Here is a 20,160-nt window from a genome sequence, read left to right as displayed (position 1 = left end):
ATACCATACCTCGTTATTAAAATTTAAGTTAAGCTTAAATCATTCTGTATACACCGCATAAGTTTTTTTTAAAAGTCTTTTTCTTGTTTTTTCTCCCTGTGTTTAGAAAAAAACTTTTACTGTCTTTTACCATTATTTTTAGATTATTTGTCATTATTTCATACTCACGTCGATCTATACTACGTGGTAAGCATGAAAAATTGCTTCTACAATAAAAATGTGTAGTAGAAATAATTTAAAAACTGGGGCAGAATAAATGATTTGCGCAATATGTTAATTAAGTCAAACAAAACCACTTTTTATGTCGAATCAAACTCTAAGTTTATTAAGGCTATGATAATGTTTTGTTTTCTCTGCTAGCTTGATTGCGGAAATTGAAAGTTAAAAGTATTTTTAACGACATCAATTAGCGATCTCGAAAGAAATGAACACTTTGGACTTCTTTTTTCTTCCTCTTCTTTTAAAATTTTATTCACGTTCTCATTGTTTTTTCTCCTCTTTTCCCTTCCTTCCCCGTTCAAGCTCTTCCCGTCTCAGCTCTTCCATTTTCTTCTCTCTCTTTCTCTTTCTAGTTTTTGTCGTTTGATTATTTTCAATTATTTTTATTATTTCTTATTATTTTTTCCAACTCTATTTTCATTCTCTTTTTTTTTCTTTCTCTTTCTTTGTTTTGCTTGTTATAATCTATGGAATATATATAACTGTGAGCTGAGCGTTGCGTGTATAGAATATCCTAAGCGTAGTGGTAGTGCGTGTGAGCGAAGCGTGTCCCCAATAAGTGCGAAAGCGCTAGAACGACTAGATTTTTAAAAAAATTTTACTTTAAAACACGATGTTGTGCCTTTGTTCGTTTTCATTTCTTCGGTCTTCTACTTATAAACCTATTTCAATAGGCTTTCGGCGCCAAGGACGACATGAGGTAAGCGATAGGCATTAGGCAATAGGTCAGATTCCATGATCCAAGGATAGCTGGTATGCATTGTGTTTCTTTAATATTAATCTCGAGTTTGTCATGAACATAAAGGTTTGTGATGACATATTTAGTGTCATGTTATTTCTATGGTTCACAAAACCCTTTTTAAGGTTTTTATTCGTGTTTAGTTATATACTCATGATCCCTTTCCTTCTTGGAATGACGTATCTCGCTTATTTGCATTGATTCCGACAGCGTTTTTGAAATAGGTCAAGTGAATGAAGAACGAATATGTAATGGTCTAAAATCGTTATCAAACTATAAACTTGTGATTCTAATTTTTATGATATAAAAAATTAGTTTGAATAAAAGGGAAGAAAAAAAAAAAAAAAAAAAAAAAAAAAAAAAAGAAGGAGAAGAAAGAAAAAGGACAAAAAGCAAAGCAAATAAAAGATTGATTCCAGAACCTCAGGACATTCATTAAAAACTGAAATCAGATTTTCTTTTATTTCACGCGGTTCCCTTCAAACTCATCTCTTCATTATAAAACATATCAATCACCCAATCAATAATCAATCAAATCACAGCAGGTGACGTATTTAACCCCTTTAAGTGTTCCTATTTTTTTGTTAGCTTCTCGATTATCTTGAACAGTTTTGAGTTAATGAGATTTAAGAAGACAATAATCGAGATTTTAATTTACAAAAATAATTAAAATGAGGAAGAACTCTGCTATAAACACAATTGAAACCAATCTTAGTGAATTTTATTATAATAAAAACAAGAGTAAAGCTGGCATTTCAACCAAGAGTCAAAGTTTGACATCCGTTCAAACAACATGTCTCTCCAAAGATGATTACCTACTTAATTTTGTGCAACCTTGAAGATTCTGTGCCAGAGGAAAAATCGAGAAAATAATCATTCCAAGCTGTTTTTCTTTTTTCTAAACAACGTTTGACACCCACCCCTGATGGTGTCACTCTCTATAAGGCATCTGCTACACGAACATGTGATATAATGTTATGTAACCGTGCAATATAAAAGAAATGACCAGTTCGTGAAGCTATTCTTCACGAAGCTACCAAGGGACGCTAACTTCCAGGCTCCTTTCTCAACCTCTTCGAGATCGTGAGCGGTTCACTATATATAGCTTGCTGCACTCACTCCAAGCTTCGAGCAGGAAAACAAAACAAAACAAGACAAGACAAAACAATTAAAAAAAAAGAGACTCTTTCAAAGGTCTTGTCTAGCGAGAGGTAAGTCAAGTGTATGAGGTAAGTGTATGTATTGAAGTAAATATAACGTACGAGGTACATCTATTCGGCTGAATAGATGTGCTTACATCGTGGTGGGATTTTAAAAAACTTTCGCCTTTCAAGGGCAACGGTCGTTCTAAGCGCCGCGTCCATTCGCTGCGGTAATTTCTGTGACCACTTGCGAGTTTATTTGATGGGCGGTAGCCTCAATGCAAGGTTGCTGTTTTTCTGCAGCATGCGAGTTGTGAGTAATCGCAGGTTTTAAACTGTCAATGTAGCGTGAAACGGTACGCAAGAGACTTAGATGGTATTATATAATTCACTGCAAAAAAATTGAAATATTTTGAGATTCCAGTTCATGGTACTATCCATCCATCCATCCATCCATCCATCCATCCACCCATAGATTCATCTTCACTCCTTTTTGTAACATTTTTTCAAAGTTGACCTTTTGCTAAAATAAGTTAAATTTTTGACTCCTTTTACTGCAGTTAACAAGATAATTAAGAGTTTTCATAAAAGTAGGAATTTCAGGTGTAAAGCTTTTTTTGTCTTGGAATATTAAGAAAAAGTAAGCAAAAATGTTACGAAAAGGAACATGCCTCTGGTTTCTGTTAGGAAAATGCCCTAAAATTCGAAAATATGCAGAAGCATGGGGATAGATCAAGAATATAGCAATGCACCATGGCCCTCTTGTTACCAGATAAGTTTTGAAAACAGTTTAAATTTGAAACTTTTGAATCAAGTGTAGGTATATGAAATTCATATCGCACTAGGGTTTCAGAAAATTTCAAAACATGCAAAAAGCGAGTGGAGTTACAAATACTGGTATAACTTTGTATTGCTTTCAGCTATTGCGTTTCTTTCGACGGAGCATTTACATTAAGAGTTGAACTAAGTATTGTGTGAACTTGAAGAAATTTTGAAAAGATGTTAAAAAGTTACAGCGATTTTTGGGATAAATTGTCTGTTTTGATAAGATCATAAAAATCAGGGTTTTTGGACGAATCTATCGCATCCGTGCAAACTGAAATTCTGGCTTCGATATATCAGGGCTAGTTAAAAACTATGGTGCTTTAGATTGCAGCATTATATGTTAATAACATATGACAGTATGACAAAAAAAGATTGTAACCGTTTGGAATTTTAATTTTTTCCCCTAGCACGTCAAAAATACCCAAAAGTTACAAAAAGGAACATTTACAGGGAGGTGGGAAGATATCAGTTTTTAAATGATTTAAATGCTTTTTGTTTTGGTTTCTATGGTGTTTCCTGATATGTTAATCTTTAATGAATGTAACAATTACAGGCATTTCACGACAACCCTTTTTCTGATTTTTTTACCGTTATAAGTAAGAGGTTACGAAAAGGAACACGGTGTAAAAACGCAGTAAAAACAACTACTACATTTCCTTGTTTGATGGCTTATAACGGACTTATTTGTGCAGAAAATCTGTAACAGAGCACTTATGTTTTAGCGTAAAATCATATTAAATGCACAAGCTATTAACAATATTAACAGTAACTGACAACAGACATAATATCCATTTGGCGTTCGCATGCAGGCATAACATTGCGCGACTGTGCCTCACCAATGCAATATGTAAACTGTACCTAACAACGTTTGATGCTTAAAACTTCGGTTTAACTTCAACTCTTCAACTCATGAATAAAATCAACAACAGTTGTAATAAAACGATATAATAACTCAGTTGCTTAAACCCTCTGTGTTAAATGTTTTTGTCATAAGTAACTTTAGAAGCGACCAGACACAACCTCCCTTTTGACAGCACTCCTAGCAATTTTTCTACGCTCTGTGCGGATCTTGTCGCAGAGCTGCTGAGGTGTAAACCCTACTATTGCTTCTCTTGCTTCCTCGTCCTTTTCTATTCTTTTTGAGACTGTTTGTCTGTCAACTCTGGCATTGCTTTCAATCAAGTCTCTAAACAACCTCCAATATATCTCCGTCTGATCATCTGTGAAGGTTGCTCCACCTTTCTTGCTTACACCAGAAGTATATAAGGAAACATTGTCGTCGTCGTTCAGTGTACGCTGTACTCTTTGCTGCGTCGTTTCTGTCTCAGTCGGAAGCTCTGCTGATGCCTTTTCGTTGCTTTTCTGTTCCCTGATTAAGGACCTGACCTTGTCAACTATTTTATCAGGTGCTATTTTCCCGAAGAGCGCATTGCCTTCAATTTTGGCCTTTACCTTTTCCACTGTTATGCATTTCTTCTGTATATCATTTGCAAAAATGGTAGCAATGGCAGAATTTTCTTTTTCAGTCCACTGGTGTCTCCTCGTTGTTACTGTCTCTTCTGAATTTCCTGCTACAGACTTCTCCTGGACTCCCTTCTCTTCAAAGTCGATCTTGGAAGCAGCCATGCTGATTTGAAGTTCTTGGCCTTGTTGTTTTGCTGGTGATATCATGTTTTGGCTGGTCTCTTTAGAAACTCCTTTTGTTCTTTCTGATCCATTACGTGGAGTGTACATGATCTTCCTAAGGGCCTCCGATGTTTTAGCAGCGTTTTTTGTCTTTTGACGAATTCGGTAGAACTTCTCTGCTGTCTTGGTGTGATGGCCCATCAGATCAGCCAGATCATCCTTTAAGTGTCCATGCTCTTCATGAACCACAGATACTGCTGCCTTTCGGAATGATGCTGCATTCACCCTATCAAGCTTTTTCCCACCAGCTTTATGCCAGCAGGAGTTCAGTTGGGCCGAAATCATAGATGACGACATTGGTTTTGCCATCCAACTGATGAATACTTTATCTTGTTTGCTGGTACCAGCCCCTGGTAGCTTGTTTCGCATGTACTTCACAAAAGCATTCAACCACTCAAGAACAGTAGGACTTAGTACCACTGCAGCTGGACCGTGAGAAATTAGATTCTTGTGTTTCATGACCGTGACAACCACTTGATCTCCATCTTGTTTAGCGTTTTCCAATTCCCCAAGGGTCATGTTGGAGAGCGGCCCTGCTCTACAGGCATTTTCAATGCATAAAAGCGTTGTGAGATGATCTCTAACAAGGCAATAATCACTCTGGGCTGGTGAAGGGGGCGCACTCTTTTCCATATATTGTCCCAGGGTGGAAACTGCCTTCCTGGCATGCTCTGATTTATTAAAGTTTTGCACGTCTTCAGGCTTGATTAGCTTCTCGAAGTCTTCTCTCAGCTTTTCCCATCTTCTTTCAGCTAATGGGGCTTTAAAGGAGCACATCCACTCTTGGACTTGTTCACGAACCTTGGAAGCCTGATCTTTTATTGCTTCTAGACCCCTCGGCCTCTCAACAATGATGAATCTCAGAAATCTTGAAAGGGAACCCAAATAAGCTTTGCAGGTCCCAGGCTTTTTAACTTTTTCCATCTTGGCTAACCATTTATCTCGGATGTCTTTCTTGTTCAATAGTGAAGAAACATTTCGGTTAATAGGATCAACACAGCTGATTATAGTAGAAACCTGAGATACATACTGCCTTGCTGTTCGTAGTTCCCTTCGACCGCCGTCTATTCCTTGCAACCAATTCTTGAAATCTTCAAGGGTTTGTTCTGTCTTTGAATTCCCACATGCAGCAGCACTAGCTTCTCTGTTATCATTTAATTCCAATTCCTCTTCATCTTCCCACTCATCCCCCTCACTTTCATCGCTTTCCTCTGTGGGTTCATACTCCTCGTCATCATAGCTATTACCACTACTAATAGAGTAAGCCTCTGAATCAAGCCTACCTATGGTAGCTGCAATTTTCCTCTTGGGGCGCTCTAAAGTAATCTTGGAAGTTTCAGAGCCAGAACACTTATCTTTCACTGTTCCTTTATCACTGGCATTTAGTTGTGTTTTTCCGCTTGTTTTATTCCATATGATTGGAATAGATTGTTCTCCTGGTAATGCATTTTGTCGAGTAGGAAGATACAGAGGTTCTTTGCCATGAACTCTGTTAAGTATCTGTTTAAAAACAACACTTCTTCGCTCATTTGTATTTGGTGAGGGGGGGATAATACCTGGGTCACTTCCAGCTTGATCATTTTGAATGTGTTCTTCATTTTCTTCGTTTTCATCCTCATCTTCTGAAGAAATCACCACTTCCTTTTGTCTTTTGTGTGTCTTTCTTGACGGTGTTGAAGAATGCGACTCACTGAAAGTGAAACTGGATTCCATTTCTTTTGTTTTAGCATCAACCTCCTTGCAGCCAAATCTCATGATAGCTTTGGCTTTTTCAGACTTGTTACGAATGAGCTTTGCTAATGCGTCTTCTTCATCACACAACAATGAGGATGTCGTTGTACTATTTTGGTCTTCATTATTATAATCATCTACTTGTGATTCAGCATCACTTTCCTTGCCTGACGATGACGATGCAGAAAAAATTGAAACTGGATCTAGATCTTCGTTGAGTTCTTCAAATCTTGCGCTCTTCAAATACTCTCTGTAACATGGATCATGTCTAGAAAGCTTGTGCTTATCTCTCAGGTGGTTATGTATTCTTCGTACGACGAGATTACAATCAGGATAGGGGCACACCCTACGCTTAAATTCCCTTTTCTTGACTGTTGCATTCTCTTCTTCTTTGTTCTGGATTTTAGGTTTCAAGGACATAGTTATTTCTGCTTCTTTCTCGCTCATGCTATGCCGCAATTTTAAATGCCTATGCATATCAACTGCTGATAGCCTACACCCTTTGACTGGGCAGGGTGTTTTCTTTGCCCTTGCCCTTAGATTAAAAAGAGACATTGCTTCCAAAGCTTTTTCACGACTCCATTTGTGAGTTTTAGTTAGGTGGCGGGGAAGGTGTACCACTGACTTTTTGCATATTGGTACAGGGCAAGTATGCTTTTGTCGCTTTTTGGGGTTTTTCCATGGGGTAGAAGCATTGTCGGTCATCTGGTTTTTGTTAAAAGATTAATAAAAATCATTATATCGTACCTTAAATTTTCAAGTTAAAGCATCAAATAGCATATCCAGAAAAGCATTCATTTCAATCATTCATCAAGAAATCATTCTTATTCTGTTGTCCATCCCCTCACATGTGTTACTGGATATTCTAGGGTGCTATGGGGGGCACCCATACAAATATCCAGAGCATTTCATCCGCATGGTGTTGGGGCAAGTATATATTGCACTTACCTTTATTGGAAAATATTCGTCAACCGGAGCTACATATATTCCACATCAAAATATCCTACTTACCTCATGCTGCAACTTGTTACAATGTGGGATGTTAATGACATTCGATAAAACTCAAGTATCATATTTACAAGCATGTAAAGTAGTAAGATAAAAGGGAAATAATGTTTTTAAAATACATTTTGTTCTGCATATCAAATATTTGCCCTTTAACATATCAAGAAATCACAAGACATGCGCACTTAATAGTTAAATTAACAATGGCTCTGCGTTGATGAAAAAAAAAGAAGATAAATTGGTGCCTTACTATGGCAACTTTAAAAAGTATAAAATCGTTTCGTTTTTCACAAACAAATGTAACTACAGTCGAAAAACTCATCAATTATTATGTCTACGGAAACAAATTCACACATACTATTGTAAAAATAAATACACATAATCATTCTAGCCTACCTATTTAAAATACAAAAAACACGTTCCTTTTTGTAACGTAGGAGTTCCTTTTTGTAACCTATCAAGGTTACAAAAAGGAACAAGGAGGTTACGAAAAGGAACAAGGAGGTTACGAAAAGGAACAAGGAGGTTACAAAAAGGAACAAGGAGGTTACAAAAAGGAACATAGAGGTTACAAAAAGGAACATAGAGGTTACAAAAAGGAACAAGGAGGTTACGAAAAGGAACAAGGAGGTTACGAAAAGGAACAAGGAGGTTACAAAAAGGAACATAGAGGTTACAAAAAGGAACATAGAGGTTACAAAAAGGAACATAGAGGTTACAAAAAGGAACATAGAGGTTACAAAAAGGAACAAGGAGGTTACAAAAAGGAACAAGGAGGTTACAAAAAGGAACATAGAGGTTACAAAAAGGAACAAATAGAGGTTACAAAAAGGAACAAGGAGGTTACAAAAGGAACAAGGAGGTTACAAAAAGGAACAAGGAGGTTACAAAAAGGAACATAGAGGTTACAAAAAGGAACATAGAGGTTACAAAAAGGAACATAGAGGTTACAAAAAGGAACATAGAGGTTACAAAAAGGAACAAGGAGGTTACAAAAAGGAACAAGGAGGTTACAAAAGGAACATAGAGGTTACAAAAAGGAACATAGAGGTTACAAAAAGGAACATAGAGGTTACAAAAAGGAACATAGAGGTTACAAAAAGGAACATAGAGGTTACAAAAAGGAACATAGAGGTTACAAAAAGGAACATAGAGGTTACAAAGACATAGAGGTTACAAAAAGGAACATAGAGGTTACAAAAAGGAACAAGGAGGTTACGAAAAGGAACAAGGAGGTTACAAAAAGGAACATAGAGGTTACAAAAAGGAACAAGGAGGTTACGAAAAGGAACAAGGAGGTTACAAAAAGGAACATAGAGGTTACAAAAAGGAACATAGAGGTTACAAAAAGGAAATTTGTTCCTTTTTGTAACGGAAGAAGGTTACAAAAAGGAAATTTGTTCCTTTTTGTAACGGAAGAAGGTTACAAAAAGGAACACATGTTCCTTTTGGTAACATCTATTAGTTACAAAAAGGAACAAATTTCCTTTTTGTAACCTTGTTCCGTTACAAAAAGGAACATGAATCTACCAATCCATCCATCCATTCTTTTGTCCTTCTATCCGACCGTCCATCCCTCTATCTATCTGTCCCTCTATCCATCCATCCATCCATCCATCCATCCATCCATCCATCCATCCATCCATCCATCCATCCATCCATCCATCCTTCCTTCCTTCCATCCATCCATCCATCCATCCATCCATCCATCCATCCATCCATCCATCCATCCATTTAATTGATAACACATTTTTTCACTGTTGACCCATGTCACTATTTACATTCAATTTAATTCAACTTTATAATTCTTATTTGTTTTCGATTGATTCATTTCATTTCATTTATTCTATTCCTTTATTTCCTTTTATTTTGATCGATTGATTTCATTTCGTTTCGCCTCGTTTCGCCTCGTTTCGCCTCGCCTCGTTTCCGATTCAATTTCATCTCAATACTAATAGTAGTAGGCGGGACTGAGACGGGGAAGATCTTGGAAAGACATTTGAATTTCCTACCAGTTGAAGTTCAGCAATGAGTGGAAAATGAGGCAGACTCTCCTAATGAGCAGTAATTGAAGTCTCTTAAATGTCACCATTCGTAGAGTTAATTAGAATCTGTTTACTTTTCTGACTCGTCTTGCTCTTAACTCGCCATTGGTTGCTCGACTGAACCAATACAAACCGAAGGAAACATTTCCTTTACTGAGATAATTATTAGAATCTTATTAAAGTCTTAATAGTATTTTTTGTAGTTATCAATAAACGGCAGCGAAAATGGCCCCAAGAGCTTTTAAAATGTTCAACTAATTGCTTTTTATCTAGATCTTCTTTATGTTAATTAATTTCACACTTAGTTCTCGATCGTAATGAACAGCTGAGTTTTTTTTTAAACAAAACAAAATGAAACAAAACAAAACGAGTCACAACTGATGAATTTTCTAACTTCTTTTTCGATAGTGACTTTGGACTTTAGATTCATCAGTCGGTATCTGAGCCTTGCGTCTTGAACGCGGAATAAAGATGACCGCAAACCAAAGCCAAAACGACAGTCAAAAGCTTTTAAATTACAACGATTACCCGCCAAACATCCAAACATCTGGTCTACGGATTGGCAAATGTGAGGATTTGAGTGCAGATACAACAAGCGAATGGGTCAGCAAAGTCGTAGCCCTTGTCTTCATTTTCCTGTTCTGCTTGACGTTGAATTCGATAGTCATTCTTCTCGTCTATAAAACAAAGAAGCTTCATAAAGACATGTGTTACCTGATCGTCAACATGGCTTTCTCAGATATGTTAGTCATGGCCCTTGGCCTTGAGGAATGGCTGAATATCCTTTTTACCGAGTCCCGATCATGGAAGATAGGTGGATATTTCGGTACAATATCCTGCAAGGTAGTTACTCTGCTCCGATTCGTTGCTCCCATGGTCTCCATCACGACTTTGATAGTCATATCAATGGAGCGTCTAAGAGCTGTATTAAGTCCAATTCGCGTTCAACCCATTAGAAGGCTCTTATTCTGGTGTCTAGTTGGTCTGTCCTGGCTTTTTCCCTCTGCTATCTACAGCTACACCCTCTACGCCTTCGATATAATAACCTACGAAGGTGACGTATACTGTTATGATGTAGATCTTGATCGAAGAGGATGGATCATCTATCATTTTGTTTTCTACGCTATCTTAATTCTCCTGTTCATCCTACTTGTGTCACTCAATCTGACAATCATAAAGAAGCTGCACACTTCCCACATAGCGGTGTCCCTCCCCGAGAACGAGAAGAAGAAAAGAATGCAAAAATTCGTACGAGCTGTAGCAATGGTGGCTTGCTGTTCAGTATTATTTGTCGTGTGTTGGGGTCCCAGGAACTTTTTGAGGTTTTTGGATCATCTCGCGGTTGTTCGTTTTGATTATTGTTTGTCGAAGAATTTCTTTTTCGTGATTGATTTCTTATTTTATTTAAATTTTTCGTTGTCGCCAATTGTTTATTTTGTTTTTCTGAAGGATTTTAGCGATGCGTTTAGACAGATTACCCCTTGGAAAAATTAAACTAGCCTTGTTTGTAAAAACGCACATGCATAATCTAAAGCAAAGAAAGAAAGAAAAAAAAAAAAAAAAAAAAAAAAAAAAACTCCAAGGGATAGAAATATCGATTTGATTATATCAGTGCATAAATATTGAATATTCTTGCTTGTCAATGAAAACAGCAACCTTTACAACAAACATTATATTAATTAAGCTAAATTACAAGGAAAAAGAATTTTAGTATTACTTCCGTTTTGGCAAACTTTGGGAATCCTCGTATTTACCGATCGAGCAGTTATTATCGTCTCAGGTTGTTCGACCAATCACAGCACGCGAAACTCTATATCATAGTCCTAAAATCATAGTTGGCATCCTTACGATATATACCGCCGGAAAAAGGATGTTCAAACTAGCTCTTCATATCGATCAGTGTAATATATTAAAAATTTCCTGCCGCATATAAATAAAACTTAAAGTGCCTATCACCCTTCTGACAATATTCATATGTATTGATTCTATATGGGGTAAGATGTTGAATAACCCGAAAAAAATTCATAGTTTGAGTGCGGCTTCTTGAAGTTATAAAGGCTTTTCCAAGTCATATATGCTATTATTCCTTTGCTTTCTTTATATTATTTGGTTATAATTACACATTTCTTTATTGTAAAAATGTTTATTAATTATTATATTATATTAGTATTTATCAGTCTTTAATTAAGTCGTATTTTTACAATTTATTTATAAACTAATTCACTGCATGCAGCTTGAGTTAAATATAAATATTATTTGCTAACCAAAGTCTTTTTTCATGATCTCTAATCTAATGCGTTTACCGCTGCTTGGTGGACGGCTTGATGCCTAACAGCCTTGCAACCCGATTAATAAGGCAGCCGACTTAGCTGAAAAGTGAGAAATGGAATGCCATAAAAAGGGGATTTTTCAAAATTTACACCGGCATTTTCGATCGACGAAAAGAGTGGCCATTCTAGGTCGAACAAGAAAATGGCGGACATCCGCCTTCGGTGGAGAGAGTATGAAAATTACATGCAGTGGCAAACGTTCTTCAATGAGTCGCGCGCTAGTATACTAAGTAAAAAAAATTAGCTCTAACTGATTTTTATCGATTTTTATCTAATTAATCGCTTGATATTCGGAGAAACTGAATATACTTGTATGGCAGGGTTTTACACAGCAACGTTGAAGACGAAAAAAAAATTCGTTTAGGAAAATTAAAAACTTATAGAGCAATAATAATTTTTCACTTTTTTTGTCTGTTTTCAAAAGCATTACGATTGGATGGTTAACATTTTCATGGTCTCTGATTGTTTCTCTCGGAAGTCATTTTAGTGTTAGCTTATTTTGCTCATGCGCATACAGCGGGCAGTTGATCTGTCAATCAAACTGAATAATGTCCTCATTCCAAGCATTTTCATTGGTCTTCACCGTCCCGCTCAACTGAAGATGCTGTTTTTCGAGGTTATTTTTTCTCCACTTTATTCTTCGGTTTTGGAACCAGACTTTGACTTGTGTTTCTGTTAGTCCAAGTTCGTTGGCCAAAAAAAACCTTTTTTTAAAAAAAGAAGAAATTAAAAATAAGGGAATACCGGATACATAAAAATTCAGAGTTCTCCTATCAGTAAACGGCTTTTCCATATAGCCTATGGAAGAGGTTTGGGAGTGCTACCACACTTTGGTATAAAAATACCCAAACGGGACCACGATTATGATGGTGATAATGTTGTTGATAGAGCTGCTGTATCTGCTGCTTCTTATGATGATGATGATGAATAAATAAATAAATAAATAACGAGGTTCTTATATAGCGCATTTTTACATGGTCTCAATACACTTCACAATCATGACCAGTGGGGGCTGCGTATTTAGGCGCTAGTAGCAGCCGTGCAGCTTACAATCATGAGTGATTTGTTAGTAAGTTAGTATTAATGCCTCCAGATTGGGATAGGCTGTTGAACCGGGAGACAATCCCCTACTCTTACACGAGTATTCAACAGGTTTTTTTATGTCCCCCATTTACTGTTGGTTAGGAAGGGTTGGGAGACAGGGTCCTTGTCCGAGAAGACTTGAAGGTCTAACCATTTGCAGATGTAATTACAAAGGCAGCACCTTCTCCTCAGTTATTTTAAGACCCTGAGTGTTGGTCCGGCCGAGGCTTGAACCACGACCTCCCGCACAACAGACCGACGCTCTTACCAACTGAGCTAACCGGGTGGTGGTGGTGATGATGATGATAAAGATGTTGTTGTTGATGATGATGACGATAATAATGATGATATAATGTTAAAAGTGATCACTAGATAGTGATGGAGGTGTTGGTGATATGATAATGATGATATTATGATCATGATGGTGGTGGTCATAGACATTCTTATGACGATACTGATTCTAATTCCTACCTGTCCGTACCGACCATGTACTGTTGTCTGTCAAACTCCCTCTCCATTCGTTCAAGTTGCTCCACTGTAAAGATAGTACGCATGCGCTTTGGTTTGTCGAGACACCAACTATTTTGTTCAGCACTTTTTTCTTTATTTTCTAAGAAAATTGAACAAATAAGAATGATTGTCAATCAAACAATTCATTGATCGTTTCCGATTGAAATAATAAAACTCATAGCAGCCATGTTGGAGGAATCACGGTAAAGACACCCGACACGGCGTCCATGATCACTGGAGGCTATGGTGTCAACACAACTCCAGAGAATGATCACTCAGCTTTACTGGAATAGCCAATCAGGAAACAGCTTCTATCCTTCAACTCAAACCTATTACAGATTTTGATTGGCTTAACAGACTATTTTGATCATGTGCAATGTACGAACCTGCTTTGTCTACCCTTTAAGAGTTAATGAGCATGCGCATTAATAACCGCTGATTCATGTTGACATGTGGCGGCGGCTCGAATCTTTCGGAAGAGGAAATCGAGAGAATTGTGGGAAAAAAATCCGCAAATACTGATAAAGTCAAATAGAAAACCCTTGAGTAATATAAAACCTTTCCCCCTAATATTATTCAGCAATTGTTTTTACTAGATCATGCATGATACGCCCCCTGGGGCTGCTATTAAACTGGTAGCACATTTGGCCTACGGGTCGAATCGTTAAATGCACTTTATATTATAACTTTATGATTGTAGAGCAGGCGTAAAGCGACAGATGACGTAAGACGACTGAAAACGCTTATTTATCGATCTGCTAAAATCTTACTGAGCGAGCGAGTGACACATTTGAATATTCAAACCCCTCAATCAATCTAACTACTCGTTTTTACGCTTCGCATGTCCACGAGTTAAAAATAACATGCCGATATTGGTGGCTGTAACATTTTGTTTAGAAGAGACGTTAGTCGCGACTACATCAGTGGGGAGTTGTTTTGATTAGATTCCAATTCCAAAATCTACCTTTATCTAAATCTATCTTTATTCTATTTTCATTCCTAAAGATCTATTGGTTGTTTGAAGAAGACAAAGTAAGATTATCATGGAATCTAGTGGTTACTGACACACGAGATGAAAAGTTGTTTGTCTTTTGTTTGTAGTATGTAAGACTCTAAGAAGAAGTGAAGAACGAAAAGAACAAAAAAAAAAAAAGAAGAACAATAAGCTATAGAAGATTTTATTAGGACTTTAACAAACTTCTTATCAAGCTTTATTCTATATATTAGTGTCAAAGTTGGAGTAGAGAAAGCTCACTCCATATATGTTATGATCAATTCCATATTTGGATTGTGCGGAAAAGCGGCAAACAAAAAGGCCGTCGTTTTATAACGAATTCGACATGAACATTTTTGAAGAAGAAAAGAAAAGAAAAAAAGACAAGTACAGAAAAAGAAAAATTTTGAAAAATCGAGGAAGGATACGGGGACGATGCTAACTCGTGGGTCTGCCTCGCAGACAACAGACACAGGGAAATACGACACTCATTGTTTGATATGTTAAAATTAAAATTAAAGAATGCTCCATTGTGAGTATACATGATCCGGTACTAGGTATAAACACCCTTTTTACAGATCTATTCTTGGCTCAGAAAGTTTTGTTCCTTGATTTACCTCAACAACGATCGGAAGCCTTGAACCTCCCACTTATCGAACAATAACAAACTGTTTGATTGACTCTGAATGCAACACGTGTTTAGCACGATACCAGTAAAAAGTCTACGAATATGAATGAAAAAAAAAACAACAACTTATCGAGTGATGTCAAAGTTCAAAATCAAGGCTTAGTAAGAATCGATGTGAAAGTTGGTGTAAAATGAAAAGCTTCTTTAAGAGGCATCAGTTGCAAATGTGTTATCAAACCTACAGTTTTTCACAACAGTACCAGTAAAAGCATAATATCGATCATTAAGCATATCTGATGGTGGGAATGACGTCACCCACGTGACTTGTTGGACCGCACAAACACATAGGGCATATACGCCCATTTCAATAAACGTTGTCATCGCCCAGGAAGGCGATTGGCAATAGGCGATAGGCAAAAAGCGATAGGAGAAAGGTCATTCCAAAATCCAAAAATAGCTGGAATGACTTGAGTTTCTGCTTCTATCTTCTGCTTCTCTCGACAAGATCAGACGGATTAAATTTTATTGAAATAGGTGTATATGTTGATTTGGTCAAATCCAACTATTGGTCTATCGTCAATGCTGCGTTCTGATTGGATGAGCTACTAATAGGCTATAAGTTATATCCAATGGTCACGTATTATGTGCATGCATATATATATATATGTAATCTATATGTATGCGTGCATGTATATATATGTGTATGTATGTTGTGTATGTGTGCATATATATATTATATATCTACTTTATTATATATTTAATGAATTTATTATATTTATATACATATTTATCATATATTTTATTATTATTATTATCTCTTAGTATAGTTCTTAAACTGTTTAAAGAGTACATGATTAAAGATTAAAGATCCTACTAGAGGGAAAAGTGCCAGCTTTGAAAACCAAAACATTATATTAACCTTAATTCGCAACTCGTTTGCATCTATATATTTAACAGACTAGTTTTTATTTAATTTTACTAAAACAATTAGTCCTCTCGCCCTCAAGGCCTATGAGTCAATAGCCTATTCGGGCATATGCCTCATGAGCTATTGACTCATAGCCCATGAGGGCTAGAGGACTAACATCGAGTTTTTACATAGTAAAGAATATCTTATGACGGCGTAGGAGTGAACCCTCAGTGATTTGGTTGTGAATTAAGCACTTCAGTAATAGGCACTTATGAACAAGACGATCATTCTCATTCTCCAACGCCGCGACCTATATATAGAGTTCGTAGGAACGGCATACAAGTGATTTGGGTGTGAATACACTTACAAGGCGCTCAAAGAGCCGGTCGATGTCATTTAATTGATATATAGTATCAAATAATGTTAAAGTATTTCCGGCCATAGAGAAAATAAATTCTGCTTGTGCGTAAGCCATGAACGTGCTACTTAAAAGGGTTGTAATAATGGCCACAGTTTTTAGTCTTCTTCTCTTGAATATTCCCTGGGGGGAAACGGTTTTCGAAAGCGAGAGAAGAATTAGCTTTGGCTCATTTTGGAGGGGTTTTTTTTGACGAAGTTTTGCATAATAATTCAAACGCTATAAACATATGTATTTGGCAGTGATTCCTTTTTTGGGAGGGAGAAAAAATTGCATGAACTTTCATATATCTGTAGAAATGGTAAAGATAGAGTTAACTAATTAAAGAATGCAAAGCTTATTTTGGCTCCTAATTATCCATTTGAATGAATCTTTATGAAAAAAAGAAAGAAAAAGAAGGAAAAAGGGGGAGAGATATTCAACATTAACTATCAAATGTTAACTATGAGAAACGTAATCGCGTAGATTGGATCTTGCATGTCGACGTTCGGGTAATTTTGATTATTGGAATGATTATCCCAAATAACCTCCACTTGTCAGCATCAATCATGTTGTAAAGTGAAAAATAATAACAATTGGAATTGAATATAAAAATATAAAATCTGAAAATAGCGGAAAACGAAAGAGAGAAGAAGAAGGAGAAAAAGAAGAAAATCAGTGATGAGAAAGATTTGACGATAGAAACCAAGTTCATGGAGAAAGAACTTTTTCAGTTTCCCCAGAAGACAATGTTTTTCTTCTAAGCTGGCTAAGGTTCTCATTCGCTTTATTTTATTTGTCTGTTTTATGTAAATAGCCAGTTTACTAGATTTGCTTTAGGGGAAGCCCACGTCCCAGCAGCACCTTACATCATCACTCGCTCTATATACCCCCAATAGATTCCTAAAGATTTTCATTGTGAACGTTATTGAATTAGATGTTTACCCAATATTTAGTACTAATACCTTTAAAGCGATTTTATCTCCTAGCAACTCCTAATTAAATGGGGGAATATCGATTGTTTATAGTCTTCGCGTATACATATCAATGGGATACAACTTAACAGGAAACTAGGAAACAACCAGCCGGCGAAAGCTAGCATAAGGAGTCCTAAAAAATTAGATCAAAACTACACTTTTAAATCGTGTCATTTTTCAAATCTAGTGCGCAATTATTTTGCTTTATGGACTTGATTTGTTTTTAAGGAGTTTTGCTGGTGTCGAATTGAGTCATCGAGTCGGCAAATGACTAAGATTATCATCATGAAGTATACAGAATATATAAAGTTTTATGATGTTCGCCTAATTCTCTTGGTCTCTAATGCTCTCTTCATTACACTGGTTTACTTTCTATCTATCCGCCTTGCCAATAGTCCGTGTTCTCACACAACAAGCTAATAAAAAGCAAAGACTGGTATTGTCCCCAAAGTGCAGGGTTAACAAACTTTGGGTTAGTTTCGTGCTGACTGAAGGTGAAAATCAGTCAAACATCTATGTCGACTTTTTTATTTCACTTGTCCTAATAAATGAGGACTAATTGTAAAGAAAAATATCTTTTTAAATTATTTTGGAGTAAAATTTGCTTGTTTTTACGATGTATATTTTATCAATAATGCTGAATAATTATATCATTTTGCGAGTTTTAATAGCTTTCCCAAATAAATCATTCTTCTGTCTTACTGTCGTCAACATTAATCATATTTATCGCTGTTCCACACTCACCATTTTTCGTACTTGCTTTCACAAAGGTGTTGGTTTGTCCTCCCAAGTTAGTTCGAGGAAGATTGAGGTATGGATGAAACCTTGTGTGTACATACCCTCGTCCTCGGAAGTATCGTTCGTTGTTGATAATCGATGTTGACTCAGATGGGTCTGTATCTCTGGTACAAGAGTCGCGCGTAAGGATAGATTCGATGCTAAATGTCGATCTATTAGACTGACTCGACATTGTTTGTTTTGCTGGGTCTGTAACCGCTCTCTGCAAACATCCAAAACCTGCTCCATAGCTGTAGAACGGTATTTGATAAGGAGTTTGCGCAAAAAATCTCTGGTCCATATTGGTTCTTTTTCACCTTCTGTTCTGTACTCACACAGTCTAGTTTGAGGAGTGACTATTTGAGCATGCAGAACCTGTTGAGTTTCTAATTTATAATCCCCTTCACTACTGAATTCAAGAAAGAAACATTGTTAGCCTATTATGCCCAGTTCTTTCAAAAGAGCATCAGATAATTGGTTATTAACAATTAATTGGTAAATGTTATTTCATTTGTATATTCTAATTTTTAAGCCAATGGCATTCAAATGATAATTTGAGGGCATCACACATGTGTTAGTTTTGCGCAATCAGGTTGGTGGCGACATTTCGTGTCAGCGCCAGCTAAGACCAGACCGGGCACACCTGTCTTTTAACTGGGCAGAATTTACGTAAAAAAAAAAACCAAAGCAGGTCCTTTAATTCCTTCCCACGACATTCCACTCAAAACGTCTCTAATTCGAGGTACCTGCTTCAAGACTTCTGGCCATATGTTTTATGACTCCAATCTATACTTGATGTAACTTTGTCTATACAAATCCACAAAAAAAAGAATCTGTAATAAATGTATTTTTTAACAGCTTCAAAACAAATTGTTTCAAACTTTTTCGTGTACAGCTAGGTGAGGCTAAACGATGGGCACTTTTGATTTTGCGTTTAACCAGATTTTTACTTTTTTAATAAATATATAAGAGGATGTTTGGTTGTCCACGGCTATTGTGATAAGACAATAGTCGATCCTCAATGATATTGGCACTCAACCTATACGAACTCTTTTGATAAGAAAAACCAAGTAAACTTGAATTTTCGGTCATGCAGGATCTGGATTTGAAGCTTAAATAGCTTTAATTTGAAGTAAAAGCTCGTAATAATTTGTAATTATGGAGGGGAACTGAATATGAGCAACCAACAGGGAGTAAAAACCTATAAAAACCAATGATACTTACAGTTACAGGAAGCCAATTATATCAATTAAAAAGGCTATCAGCAGGCGATGATTGTATAGCGGGTTTCGGCGAGATACTAAATTGAATCAATAAATTCGAGAAAATCGCCAATATATGCATGAGTTTTCTCGAATCATCGACTTTGTAAAAAAGTGAAAAAGTTGTTCAGTAAAAACGAAACCAGTAGTTAGAAAAGAAAAGAGAGATTTGTAATTCTTCTCAACAATACATTTTCTGATTTCTAGGAAAAAACCTTTGATTATGATATTTTTTCATTTCATTAACGCCTTTTATTGCTTGTTATATGATTTAAGAGCACGAAGTCAACTAAATTAAGTCAATAGCAGCATTTCCAATGAAGAAATGATTCAACATCATGATGAAAAAACATAATTATCGAACAAATACCATAAATGAAGCAGATATTAGGTGTGAATCAATCATGTAAATTAATAAGGATATACACTGTTTAATGAAACGAGAGAGAAAAACATGGAATATGCATTAAGGCCGATTTGGACGGTACGATTTTCGCCTACAACTGTCGTATACAACACGCTCGCGTGTGTCGTAGACGAGTTGTAGGCTTGATTTACACGCTACGACTCGAGTTGTAGGATGGCGCGAGCGTGTTGTATACGATAGCTGTAGGCGAAAATCGTACCGTCTAAACCTGCCTTTATGAAGAATCTTTATTTTGATAAAGTTTTCTAACTGTCTTCTTTTAGATCCTTGGAAAGATTGTCATGAAGGTCAATATTTCTTGATTTTCATACTGATGAAATAGTTTTTATTAGTTTTTAAAATTTAGTCTTTCACCACAGGAGGCATGGGCCTTTTTCACGCGGCATCCATGTTGGATTGAACAATAGATTCCACCACGCGTAGCCTCAAATTCAAGCGCTTGAGAATTAATTGATGCTGGGGAAACAAAGGTT

The 20,160-nt window shown here is 36.5% G+C and overlaps 3 protein-coding genes across 3 annotated transcripts; 1 reads left to right on the top strand and 2 right to left on the bottom strand.

The window, feature by feature from the left end:
• Positions 1-1,700: 1,700 nt before the first annotated feature.
• Positions 1,701-11,506, top strand: LOC116304570 (QRFP-like peptide receptor). Its single transcript, XM_089028543.1, has 2 exons — positions 1,701-2,169; positions 9,801-11,506. The coding sequence occupies exon 2, from the start codon at positions 9,864-9,866 to the stop codon at positions 10,884-10,886; it is 1,023 nt and encodes a 340-aa protein (XP_088884669.1). The 5' UTR covers positions 1,701-2,169; positions 9,801-9,863; the 3' UTR covers positions 10,887-11,506.
• On the bottom strand, positions 3,388-7,047 carry LOC116304584 (uncharacterized). Its single transcript, XM_031714346.2, has one exon. The coding sequence runs from the start codon at positions 7,045-7,047 to the stop codon at positions 3,925-3,927; it is 3,123 nt and encodes a 1,040-aa protein (XP_031570206.2). The 3' UTR covers positions 3,388-3,924.
• A 593-nt stretch (positions 11,507-12,099) lies between the features above and the next one.
• Positions 12,100-18,434, bottom strand: LOC116304544 (uncharacterized). The gene is made up of 3 exons (XM_031714292.1): positions 17,966-18,434; positions 13,277-13,415; positions 12,100-12,426 (listed from the first exon to the last, which is right to left on the bottom strand). The coding sequence occupies exons 1-3, from the start codon at positions 18,297-18,299 to the stop codon at positions 12,255-12,257; spliced, it is 645 nt and encodes a 214-aa protein (XP_031570152.1). The 5' UTR covers positions 18,300-18,434; the 3' UTR covers positions 12,100-12,254.
• Positions 18,435-20,160: the final 1,726 nt, after the last annotated feature.

Source organism: Actinia tenebrosa, unplaced genomic scaffold (assembly GCF_029948245.1).
Source record: "Actinia tenebrosa isolate PJP-AT-01 unplaced genomic scaffold, QUT_ActTen_1.0 PGA_scaffold12__29_contigs__length_12842862, whole genome shotgun sequence".
Classification (NCBI taxonomy): Eukaryota; Metazoa; Cnidaria; class Anthozoa; order Actiniaria; family Actiniidae; genus Actinia; species Actinia tenebrosa.
Note: the sequence above shows the minus strand (reverse complement) of the source record. Positions and strands in the feature narration are given on the sequence as shown.

Coding starts and splice junctions, on each gene's coding strand:
- LOC116304584 (XM_031714346.2), bottom strand. CDS start 7,047: ATGACCGACAATGCTTCTACCCCATGGAAAAACCCCAAAAAGCGACAA.
- LOC116304570 (XM_089028543.1), top strand. CDS start 9,864: ATGACCGCAAACCAAAGCCAAAACGACAGTCAAAAGCTTTTAAATTAC.
- LOC116304544 (XM_031714292.1), bottom strand. CDS start 18,299: ATGGACCAGAGATTTTTTGCGCAAACTCCTTATCAAATACCGTTCTAC. Junction 13,416..17,965: donor GAAAGCAAGTACGAAAAATG/GTGAGTGTGGAA, acceptor CAATTTTCTTAG/AAAATAAAGAAAAAAGTGCT. Junction 12,427..13,276: donor TACATGGTCGGTACGGACAG/GTAGGAATTAGA, acceptor TTTTAAAAAAAG/GTTTTTTTTGGCCAACGAAC.